Raw genomic sequence first — 12,476 nt, 5'->3', positions numbered from 1 at the left:
TTCAATGGAGGGAGGGGGGTGAATTCGGTGGGAGGAAACCCGGAAACCCTCTCCATGGTGCCAGTGGAAAAACACACTGCTCCAGACACCTTTGGAACAACGTGATGTGCAGAAGTCGGAACTTGCCTGGATATTGCCGGGGGCTGCCGCTGGAGAGCGGGGTGGAGGCCGCCAGCGACTCTGGAACACCACAGCAGTGGTTGGTTGGTTGGGGGGGGGGGGGGGGGGGGGGGGAGTCTTTAGATGAATCTTCCAGCTTTGGTGTCATTGAGGAGGTTTATTTTCCAGCCTCTGTGTTCCTGGAGGTCCATCTTCTTCAGTGATGTTGGGCACTTTATTTGGCACCCAGACATAACAGCAGTGTACGCACAGTCAAGCCCGCCCGCCATGGAATATAGTTCTAAACACCCGATTGCATAACTAATGAGATCAGGGCCGCATGATGTGACATGGTTTCCCATCAGCCTCCACAGCGGGAACATTCCCTGCCCACAGGATAGGACTTTGACCTAGAGGGGAGAATTCCATCCAATGTCTTAAGCTAATAGCTCTTTATTCAATCAAAATTCTGGGAGATAACCAAGAAGGTTGAAATGGGAACAAGGAAAATTGAGGTTTTGCTGTGTGGTCGAGTATTTTTAACTGTCGGAGGTTGTTTCAATCCCGTGATTTATAATTGAATTGTTTATTTTAGCTGTTTTCTGGGAGCGTTGCAATGAATTGCAGGATATTGAGAAGATCATGGCCCAGATTGAGCGCGGGGAGTCCAGGATTCAACGGCGGATTAGCATAAAGAAAGCTTTAGACGCAAAGGTGATTTATCATTTCAATTCTGGATTTTTTACCAAGTGCCATGCACTGTTCCCTCTAACTTTCTTTTCTTGTGCACGACCTATTCATTTATGCACATGTGCCCTTGAAATTTATTGCACAACCATATATGCGTGGTAATTTAAAGAAGCCGACTTGTGCTTCAGCCTGCGCAGAAATATCCAAGTGGCACAGCTTTGTGGGAACATTAGTTGCATGCAAGCAGTTGGCAAAACGAAATACAGAACCGTCCCGATCTCTCCCTGCATCGAGGAGTTTTGATGAGCAGGGCTCTGTGCAGGAAACAGGACTAACTGCGGCCTCTTCCGTATGTTCCCTGCTGAAACTCCATATCTAACCCGAGTCAAGTTAAATACCATTGTGTTTCTCGGTGCTGCGACTGCTGGGAAACGTGGGGCTAAACATGCTTGCTATGGGACTCTGTTCTCATTTGGTTAAATGGCATCCCCTATCTTTTCTAAAAGTTAAACATTTTTAAGGTTGTAATTTGGGGCAACCCTGCATGTATACATTCTTGTAATACGACTCTTGGTACAACTGAAAGAAGACAATCTTTGTGATGTGGCACGTATTGGTAGCTTGGTGTGCTATCCTAACTTCTGCCCCTCTTCCATTTCAGATGGCAAGGTATAAAGCCCCTTTCCATCAGCTACGTATTCAGTATGGAACTAACAAGGGAAAGAATTACACCGAGGAGGAAGACCGCTTCCTGATCTGTATGCTGCACAAGATGGGCTTTGATAAGGAAAATGTGTACGAGGAGCTGCGGCAGTGTGTGCGCAATGCCCCACAGTTCAGATTCGACTGGTTTATCAAGTCCAGGACAGCCATGGTATGAAGATGTTAGGTTAAGGTGAAATGGTCATGTGATTTTTAAATTGATGAAACTTTAAAGTTTTGCATAAAACTCCCCTATGGACAAGATGTGATTTAGTTAAACAGGGGGGATGCAGTGAGTCAAGTCTGAAACTACCCTAGTTCAGCATCGATTGTCAGTAAAAATTTGCTATCTTGCTCTGCAGGATCACAAAATGCCTAGAATGGAAAATGATCAAGGGCGGAATTCTCCGACCCCCCGCAGGGTCGGGGAATTGCCCGGGGCCGTCGTAAATCCCGCCGTGGCCGGAATTCTCCGCCACCCGGGAATCGGCGAGGGCGGGACTCGCGCCGGTTGGTGGGCCCCCCCATGGCGATACTCCGGCCCGCGATGGGCCGAAGTCCCGCCGCTGTCAGGCTTCTCCCGCGGACGTGGTTTAAACCACCTCTGGTGCCGGCGGGAGCAGGCGGCGTGAGCGGGTCCTGGAGGGGGCCGCGGGGCGATCTGACCCCGGGGGGTGCCCCCGCGGTGGGCTGGCCCACGATCGGGGGCCATCGATCGGCTGGCGGGCCTGCGCCGTGGGGTCACTCTTTTTCTTCCGCCGGAGACGGAAGAGACCCCCTCCACCGCGCATACACGCCGGGGTGACATCAGCGGCCACTGACGCTCCGGCGCATGCGCGGACTCGCGCCAACCGGCGAAGGCCTTTCGGCCAGCCCCGACTCCGGTCGGCGGGGCGCCAATTGGCGGAGCGGGAGAATTCCGCACCTTTGGGGAGGCCCGACGCCGGAGTAGTTCACGTCACTCCGGTACGCCTGGACCCCTCGCCCCGCCGGGTAGGGGAGAATCCCGGCCCAAATGTCACAGAAGCTCTTTAAAGAGTGCTCTTTTGAGGTTGGGTCTAATTAATGTCGGAATTGGGAAGAGAGAACTTCACTCTACATTTAATCCTCCATTTTTCGAAACAAATCTGTGAAGAATTTTGGGATGTTTTTCTATGTCAAAGATGCTATATATAATACAATGTGTTGTTAGGTATCCCGGAAGTGTTTGACAGTGGGTCTTCCAGATTGAAACCCCCATTAACTGGCATCCCTCCAAAAGTTTTGGAAAGATCATATTATCTTAGTTCAACCCTAAATATCAAAATGGTAGTTGTTTTGGGGGAGAATTATAAATTGCTTTGACAACGAGTTATCCGGACTCGAAACGTTAGTTCCCTTCCCTCACCACAGATGCTGTCAGACCTGTTGAGATTGTCAGTATTTTCTGTTTTCGTATTCCAAATTAGTGTAATTAGTATAATCAAATATGACAGTTGCATTCATATTTATGATCTGCATACGACTGAGTGAGGTACAAAGCCCACTTAATGGCTGTTAAATTGGGAAAGTCGCAGCTCCGGAACAGTTGCGTGTGTTCTAAAGTTCCTTTAACATGGAAAGATTTTCCAAGAACGGTGGCTTTGAGTTGCTTAAAGTAGAATCATAGAATTTACAGTGCAGAAGGAGGCCATTCAGCCCATTGAGTCTGCACTGGCCCTTGGAAACATCACCCTACTTAAGCCCATGCCTCCACCATATCCCAGGAACCCCACCAAACCTTTTGGACACTGAGGGGGAGTTTAGCATGGTCAACCCACGTAACCTGTACATCTTTGGACTGTAATTTTAAACATGACTGTAATCTTCAGAGAAATCTTTTTCCGTGTGATTAATTGTAATAAATTTGCTTTGAAACACAGCAGGTTACAAATAAAAGTTCTAAATAAATTTAACGCTTAACTGGTCAAGATGTAACACAGTTGCATTTTCCAAAAGGATAGCTTTAATTTGGGTAATAACAGTTTTTGAGAAAGGCACGTTAAGCTGCTCATTAAGAATAAAAAACAATATAGCACAGGAACAGGCCCTTCGGCCCTCCAAGCCTGCACCGATCATGATGCCAACCTTTGCCAAAACCCTCAGCACGTCCTTGTGCCGTATCCCTCTATACCCATCCTATGTGTTTGTCAAGATGCCTTTTGAACGCCGTTAATGTACCTGCTTCCACAACCTCCCCTGGCAATGTGTTCCAGGCACTCACCACCCTCTGTAAAAAAAAAAAAAAAAACCCTGCCTCGCACATCTCCTCTAAATTTTGCTCCAAGGACCTTAAACCTATGCCCCTTGGTGACTGACCCCTTCACCCTGGGAAAAAGTGCCTGCCCATCCACTCTATCCTTGCCTCTCATAATCTTGTAAACCTCTATCAGGTCACTCCGCAACCTCCGTCTTTCTAATGAAAACAGTCCGAGTCTATTCGGCCTCTACACAAGCTAACACCCTCCAGACCAGGCAGCATCCTGGTAAATCTCTGCACCCTCTCCAAAGCTTCCACATCCTTCTGGTAGTATGGCAACCAGAATTAGAGTCATAGAAATTACAGTGCAGAAGGAGGCCATTCAGCTCATCGAGTCTGCACCGGCCCTTGGAAAGAGCGCCCTACTTAAGCCCCACACCTCCGCCCTATCCCCATTTATCCCTGTAACTCAGTAACCCCACCTAACCTTTTTGGGCACGAAGGGCAATTTATCATGGCCAATCCACCTAACCTGCACATCTTTGGACTGTGGGAGGAAACCGGAGCACCCGGAGGAAACCCACGCACACACGGGGAGAACGTGCAGACTCCGCACAGACAATGACCCAAGCCGGGAATCGAACCTGGGACCTTGAAGCCACTGTGCTAACCACTATGCTACTGTGCTAACCAAATTATGCTCAATATTCCAGCCATACCAAGGTTCTATACAACTGGAGCATGACTTGCCAGTTTTTATACCCGATACCCCGTCCAATGAGGCAAGCATTCCACATGCTTTCTTGAATACCATGTCCACTTGTGATGCCACCTTCAAAGATCTATAGACCTGCACGCCCAGATCCCTCTGACTCTATATTCCTAAGAGTTTTACCATTTATGGTATATTTCCCCTCTATGTTAGACCTACCAAAATGCATTACCTCACGTTTGTACGGATTAAACTCCATTTGCGATTTCTCTGCCCAAGTCTCCAATCTATGTCCTGCTGTATCTTCTGACAATCCTCAACACTTATCTGCTACTTCACCAACCTTGGTGTCATCGGCGAGCTTACTAATCAGACCGGCTACATTTTCCTCCAAATCGTTTATGTACACGACAAACAACAGAGACCCAAGCATAGATTCCTGTGGAACACCACAAGTCGCAGCCTTCTATTCAGAAAAAACGCCCTTCTACCACCCTTCTACTGCTACCCTTTGCCCCTGTGACCGAGCCAGTTCTGTATCCATATTACCACCTCATCCCATGTGACTTCACCTTTTGTGTAGCAGTTTGCCATGAGGCACCTTGTCAAAGGTTTTACTGAAGTCCATGTAAACAACATCCACTGCCCTCCCCTCATCAATCATCTTTGTTACCTCCTCAAAAAACTCGATCAAGTTAGTGAGGCACGATGTCCCCTTTACAAAATCATGCTATCGCTTATGAGTCCATTTGTTTCCAAATGGGTGTAAATCCTGTCCCTGAGAACTCCCTCCAATAATTTACTTATTACCGACATGAGGCTCACTGGCCTATAGTTTCCAGGGTTAACCCTGCTACCTTCCTTAAACAGCGGTACCACATTAGCTATTCTACAGTCCTCTGGGATGTCACCTGTAGCCATTGAGGATACAAAGATGTCAGTCAAGGCCCCATCAATTTCCTCCCTTGCTTCCCTCCATATTCTGGGATAAATCCCATCTGGCCCAAGAGACTTGTCCCCCTTAGTATCTTTTAAAAGACCCAATACCTCCTCCTTTTCGATGTTAACATGATCCAGACTGTCCACACACCCTACCCAAAAATCTTCTTCCATAAAATTCCTTTCTTTAGTGAAACTGATGCAAAGTATTCATTTAGTACCTCACCCATTTCCTCTGGCTCAACACATAGATTCCCTCCCACTGTCCTTAAGTGGTCCAATCTTTTTCCTGGCCACCCTCTTGCTTTTTACATATGAGTAAAAAGCTTTAGTTAAACCCATTAAGCCAATAGAAAGGGCATTTATCTCGTAACTGCTTCTGGGATTTTATAATAAATGGTTGTCATGTTTATAGTCCCTGTTGCACAATGTAGTTTGAAACATAGAAAGTTTATAGCACTGAAGGAGGCTGACCTCTTATTTGGAGACTCTGATCCCTCGTTCTCGAAAATTCCACACAGCATCTACCCTATCAAACGCTTTAAGAATTTTATATGTTTCAGGTGAGGTTTGTCTCTCCAGGGCTTCGGTACTGATATTTTTGTTCCTTCATATTGTTTTTCATATCAGGAACTCCAGAGGCGCTGCAACACATTGATATCATTGATAGAGAAAGAAAACTCGGAACTTGAAGAAAAGGAACGCGCTGAGAAGAAACGGCGAGGCCCTAAAGCTGGAACGGTATTTGAAATTCTATTCTATGAGCGAAACTGGAAAAAGAGGCATGAGTAGTTTAGGCAAGAAGCTCTAATTTTAACCCAATATGCGGGGAAACCGCTAGAAGAGGGAGCACTATACTTGCTAAAACACATATCTTACCTGCGTGATTGAACACCTCTGCAACCTAGTGTTGAATCAGCCTACATGATTGAAGAAATTCTTCTGGAGCAGACTTGATGGGCCGAGCGGCCTAATTGTGTTCCTATATCTTGTGGTATGTGCTCCGCATGGAGTCACTTTGGAGAATCTCAACTGGTTTCTAGTTGCCGCAATACAAATCCTGACGTGGATACCCACCTTTCTAATCTCGGCGAGGTCACGAAAGATAACTAGTATTGGAAATGAGAAACTATCCTTCTGTAGTAAGGGGTGTTTTTCTGAGTTCTAGCCCATTTGGAGCATTAGAATAATGGAACGTTACAGCACACAAAGATGCCACTCAGCCATTATAGTGTGGCCAGCTCTCTGTAAAAACCTTCTACTGGCCATGAATTTTTTTCGATTGTTCCTGCTTCCACACTATTTCTGGTGAGGCATCCCAGCTGTACCCTGCATGAGGAAAAAAAATGGTTCTTGTGCTAATAATCTTAAATCTGTACCCTCTAGTTGGAAAGACAATGAAATGAAAATCGCTTATTGTCATGAGTAGGCTTCAATGAAGTTACTGTGAAAAGTCCCTAGTCGCCACATTCCGGCGCCTGTCCGGGGAGGCTGGTATGGGAATCGAACCATGCTGTTGGTCTGCTTTAAAAACCAGCTATTTAGCTCAAGTGAGTTAAACCAGTCCCAATGACTAATGGGGTTATCCTTTACTAATTTAGCTTATCAAACCACCTCATAATTTTCAGCACATTTATCAGACCTCCTCATAGCCTTCTCAGAGTCTCAGGGCAAGAGTTTCCGTTTCTGAACCCCACCGACAGACTGAAATGTGAGTCAGACACTTTTGCTGTGTGTGGAAACAGTCATTCATTGTGATTTTCCGTGGGGCAACCAATTAATAACGGGAGGGCAGGCTCACTATCCAGTAAAGGGTGCTGGGCAGTCTGTTAAAGCTGGGGGGGCGCAATCAGATATCTTTCTGCTTCAAAACAGCAGCAGGCTGGAAGGTAAGGGAATGTACGTAAGTAATTGAAAGTAAGTCCTCTCTCCAATTATTAGAAAATGGGTTTTTCAGCCAAACCACCAGCATGAGCCAGTGGAATCCGTGTTGGGTGTCTGGGGTCTGCCACTGGAAGGCCACCAGGCCCCAAAGCTAAGGGATCCAGTGAGCTGACGAGATGTTATGCCGAGATGATCTTTCATTGACCTTAACTGGCCCTTAACGAAAAGTGTCAGCTACCCATGACGTGCTGGCAGCTAGCTCTGCCATCTCCCATCCTGCCAACACCAGAATGGCCTGGGGACAGGATGGAGCCAGGGAACCAACCTACAGGCCAATAGGGCTATTTTTAACTCCTGTTCGTCCTGGTGAGGCTTAAATTAAGCCCCCTCTTTCTGTAACTAGCATCAGCATAGTTACTCTCTTCTATATCTTATCCATGGCTTTGTGACACCTTTCTTTTGGCAGGCCTCTTCAGTTTCCTTGCCCGTGATGGAAGGTATACATTCTGAACACTCGAGAAATGGCAGTTAGGGTCCTAATTACATTGTAGGACTCCGATTTCCAAGCTGAAAAGAGACCTGTCATCTGAAACAGGCAGGCATGCAGGTGGTAGGCCCCTTTTAAATGGAGCTGCTGAATCTCCGATGATCGCAGTATTGGCATATGTAAGGTCATCCACTGTGGGCATAAAAAAGATAGAACAGGGTCCTTTAAAAATGGCGAACAGCTTGAAATACATGAGATTGAAAAAGATTTGGAGGTCCAGGTATGTGGATCGTTAAAATGCTATGAACAGGTACAGAAAGGAATCAAGAAGGTTAATGGAATACTGGCCTTTATATCTAGAAGAATAGTGTACAAATGGGTAGAAGTCATGCTTCAGTAATACAAGGATCTGGCTAAACTACACTTGGAGTTCTGGGAGCGGTTCTGTACACCAATATTCAGGAAAAATATGTTGGCCTTGAAGAGAGATCAGTATAGATTTACTGGTTTCCAAGGGTTAAGCTGCGAGGAGAGATTACACAAACTACAGGTGTATTTCCTGAAATTTAGAAAATTCAGCAGCAACTTGATTAAGTTTTCAATCTATTAAAGGAAACCGATAGGGTAGATTGATAGGAACTACTTCAGCCAGGGGGACACGGTCTAAAAGATCGAGCCAGACTTTTCATGAGTGAAATTTGGAAACACTTCTTCATACAAAGGGAGGCAAAAATTTGAAACCTTCCACCGAATCGGTAATTGATGCTCGATCAGTTAATTTTAAATCTGAGATTGATAGATTGTTGTTAGCCAAATGCATTATGGGATGTGGGATAAAGGTGTTTTTTATATATATATATATATAGTTAGGCTACAGATTCGCCAGGATCTCATTGAATGACGGAACAGGCTAAATGGCCTACTCATATTCCTGTGTGAGACTATCAGCCTCATCATGAAGTCACCATGTTAATGGTCTGCAAAGATAGTGAAAATTGACCCGATTGAATGCTCAAAATGGAAAATATTTCATTTGACTAACGTTCTTCATTTGAATGAACACAGAAGTTCACATCAAAATTGTTCCAACGTTGGCGGTCATCGGGATATGAAGGGAGGGAAATTCATGCTGGTAATAATATTAACAAAACCAGATTTGCCATTTTGTTTCCACTGATTTCAATGTAGAAAAGCAAGGATTTCATCCTTTTACATGAATGAGCAAGCCTAAATGAGTGTTTGTATTTAAAAAATCAAAAGAAGATATTTTAAGTGGATCATTTTGAAAAACGTTGCACTTTTCTGCGCAACATTTTAATTAGGTTTTCCGGGATTATAAAAAACAAATGAACCTAGAACAATAAGTACTTTTTGAACTCCTGTAGGATGGAGACAGATGTCCGGCATCTCTGTGAAGTATTTATTCTCATTGTCTGCCTCAGGAGTTTGGTAAATGATTGAGGGGAACACTTCCATGAAAGACACTTCAAGAGCAGAGCTGCATAAATTGCCTTCTCTCCTGCATTTTCTAATATAGATTTCATCAGAGGAACAAAATCTCTGCTTCTGGCAGTAAACATCTATTTCTACTTTTTCTTTTTGTATTAACCACTTTTAGTTTGTGCACCAACATGGAAAGGCTAGTTTTGCAGCAGCAGAAGTGAGATTATGTTGTGAAGACAAAAGGGTTCCCGATGTTCGGTTGTAGCACCTTTTAATGATTGTATTTCTTCCAGCATTACTTTACGTTTCTCCGCACCATCTGGTTTACTTGTATCTCCCAGCTGGCTTGTTAGCATTCACTCGAAGATAAATAAGTGGGGGAGAAAATATTTGAAAATGGATGATATCTTTTTGACCTTTAGGAAATTAAAGTAATAATTTGATTGTGAGAGCTTTCAAAATTTGTCCCCCTGCTTTATACGTAACTCTTCGGAGCTGCATTCAACCTTTACCGGAATGCTTTCCTCCATTTGGTGCCAACCCACTGAAATTGAATCCAAGTAACTCCTCTTGGTATTGTCTTCCCAGCCACTGAATACCAGTGGACTATATTAACTATGAGGGCTGCACAATCGATTGTGTCCAATACTGTCCAAACTGTGTGTTGTCCTGTTCGGGATTCTTGGACAGCAGTTGGGCACAGAAACCCTGGGTAGAGTGGGGCCTTTTTCTTCCCTTTCCCAGCCCAGAGTGCCAAAATCGGTTGCTGCCCCCAAAGCTCCTGATGCAGCTAAGAAATATGTAAAACTTGGAATAGTACCCGGAGGTTGTTTGACTGAATAGATTACTGCTACACCTGATAGTGCCATTACTCAACAGGCTGGAACTACTGTTTCTAATATATGCATAAAAATGGCAACAATTAAAAGGGAGTTTGCCCTTCAAGCTATGACTGATGTAGTCAAGTTGTCTATTTACTCTGTTGTTGCCGTTGAGGGAGATGAAATTCTGTTTCCTATGACAGCAGGGCGCACGAGGATTAAAATGCTCTAAGTGTGAAGTTTAACGAATTAAAGCAATTATTAGATTGAAATTCCGCTGTTAACAGTTGGTCAGTCGGCATCTGAAAGAAAAAAAGACAGGTTAATGTTTTGAGTAGACACTTTGTTAGATCAAAGGCCCTCCAACTAGCACTTTGATCTGTCTTCTCTTTCAGGTGCCTGTGGCTTTGTGCACTTGCAGTATTTTCTGCTTTTATTTTAGATTGTTTTCTATCTGTATCTTAATTATTTATTTACTGTTAGGCACAGAAGAGAAGGGCAGAATCCACTCCGGAAACGGCCGGACGAAAAGATTGGAAGAAAATGAAGAATTGAAGTCTCTTGCTCAATTGAAGACTGCATCCTGGTTAACACTATAGTTTAATTTTGCATCCGTTGCTCAGTTATATATTCATTAGAAAAATATTCAGTTGATGCAGTATAATACATTTTATGGAATAATAAATGCCTTTGGAAGACACGTTTGCACCTGAGAATGTAGGTTTTCTTTAGTATTCTGCTATCTTTAAATCTATTCCATTCCAGTATTTTATGTCCTTCAATTGTATGTACAGTGATCTACTTGTATTTGTATGGTTTACACCTTGCATGTATTTTAATATGTTTGCTGTTTATAAAAGTGAAACCGGAAGATCCTCTTTTATTGAGTGGGTATTGGAGCAGATTTGAGTTTGAAGTATTCAGTGAGGCATTTGTCAGGACCTCTGAGCCAGTTTACCAAAAGATTCCTTTTTTAATAAAATAACTTGTCTCTTGGATGTTTCCCGTTTAGTGTGTTTAACAGTTTCACATGTAAACTAATGAAATATTGGAGGAAAAAAAATCACAGCCTCTATAAGGTTTGTGTATTTTTTATCTTTTTAGCACATGTATGTGTTTGAGAGTTTTATTTGAGTTTAACTTTTTTGTTCAGTTTGTTTAGGCAACAGCTCCTTTCTCACCTGGCCAGTTGCTGTACCAGAAAGAATGTACCGGTGGATTAACGTTCCTTGCCAGTATATGTGGCCAACTGTAAGGCATCAGTACTTCTAGGTTCATATAAGCCTCTTTTGCCCATGGCTGTGATCCACTCTGGTCTCCGAAACTGCTGTTCGCGTCCGTATCAGTACCGCCTACAGTACCTTGAGAAGCACTTCTGCTAGCTGTAGCTTTGTGCAAATCTATGTTGGTGTTGAGACCAAATGAGAAATAGTAATGTTGGCTACAAAGTTCCTCATCCAACATTCTCTGCAATAGTAAGAGAATGGTGCTGACCAAGTCATTACCCTGAACACAACATTTCTGCATCACAATATTGTTTTGCTCTTGACTGCATAGGGGCTGGTTTAGCTTACTGAGCTAAATCGCTGGCTTTTAAAGCAGGCCAGCAGCACGGTTCGATTCCCTTATCAGCCTCCCCGGACAGGCGCCGGAATGTGGCGACTAGGGGCTTTTCACAGTAATTTCATTGAAGCCTACTCGTGACAATAAGTGATTTTCATTTCATTTTCATATGTATTTATCTTGAATGAAAATAGTGTCTGAACTGGCTCTCAATTGCTAGGCCAGTTACCTGGACACTATTGTAGGAGGGTTTGATTCTAAACCTGGTACATTTGTTGCAGTTGTGGCTTTAGGGGAGGCAGTGGCATAGTGCTATTGTCACTGGACTAGTAAACCAGAGGCCCAGAGTAATGCTCTGGGGACCCAGGTTCAAGTCCCGCCCCTGCAGATGGTGAAATTTGAATTCAATAAAAATCTGGAATTAAATGTCTAATGGTGACCATGAAACCCACCGAGTTGTAAAACTCGTCTGGTTCACTAATAGGACAGCACGGTAGCACAAGTGGATAGCACTGTGGCTTCACAGCGCCAAGGTCCCAGGTTTGATTCCCCACTGGGGCACTGTCTGTGCGAAGTCTGCACGTTCTCCCCGTGTCTGCATGGGCACCCTCCGGGTGCTGCGGTTTCCTCCAAAGACGTGCAGGTTAGGTGGACTGGCCATGATAAATTGCCCTTAGTGACCAAAAAGGTTAGGAGGGGTTATTGGGTTACGGGGATAGGGTGGAAGTGAGGGCTTGGGTGGGTCGGTACAGACTCAATGGGCCGAATGGCCTCCTGCACTGGATGTTCTATGTTCTAATGTCCTTTAGAGAAGGAAATCTTTCGTCCTTAGGCTGGTTTAGCCTACATATGACTCCAGAATCACAGCAATCTAGTTGACTCTTAATTGTCCCCTCAAGGGCAATTAGGGATGGGCAA

The 12,476-nt window shown here is 44.4% G+C and overlaps 1 protein-coding gene across 4 annotated transcripts in view; it reads left to right on the top strand.

The window, feature by feature from the left end:
• Nucleotides 1-10,993, top strand: part of smarca1 (SWI/SNF related, matrix associated, actin dependent regulator of chromatin, subfamily a, member 1) — a 105,360-nt gene extending 94,367 nt beyond the window's left edge. For all 4 annotated transcript variants that reach the window (XM_038774574.1, XM_038774573.1, XM_038774571.1 and 1 more), the window contains 4 exons: nucleotides 695-813; nucleotides 1,451-1,663; nucleotides 5,991-6,101; nucleotides 10,479-10,993. In XM_038774574.1, coding sequence (XP_038630502.1) covers nucleotides 695-813; nucleotides 1,451-1,663; nucleotides 5,991-6,101; nucleotides 10,479-10,550 — 515 coding nt within the window. In that variant the 3' untranslated portion in view covers nucleotides 10,551-10,993. The remainder of the gene's footprint in view (nucleotides 1-694; nucleotides 814-1,450; nucleotides 1,664-5,990; nucleotides 6,102-10,478) is intronic.
• Nucleotides 10,994-12,476: the final 1,483 nt, after the last annotated feature.

The sequence above is a fragment of the Scyliorhinus canicula genome, chromosome 17, assembly GCF_902713615.1.
Source record: "Scyliorhinus canicula chromosome 17, sScyCan1.1, whole genome shotgun sequence".
In the NCBI taxonomy this organism is placed as follows: domain Eukaryota; kingdom Metazoa; phylum Chordata; class Chondrichthyes; order Carcharhiniformes; family Scyliorhinidae; genus Scyliorhinus; species Scyliorhinus canicula.
The sequence above is the reverse complement of the archived record's forward strand: the minus strand, read 5'-3'. Positions and strand labels throughout refer to the sequence as shown.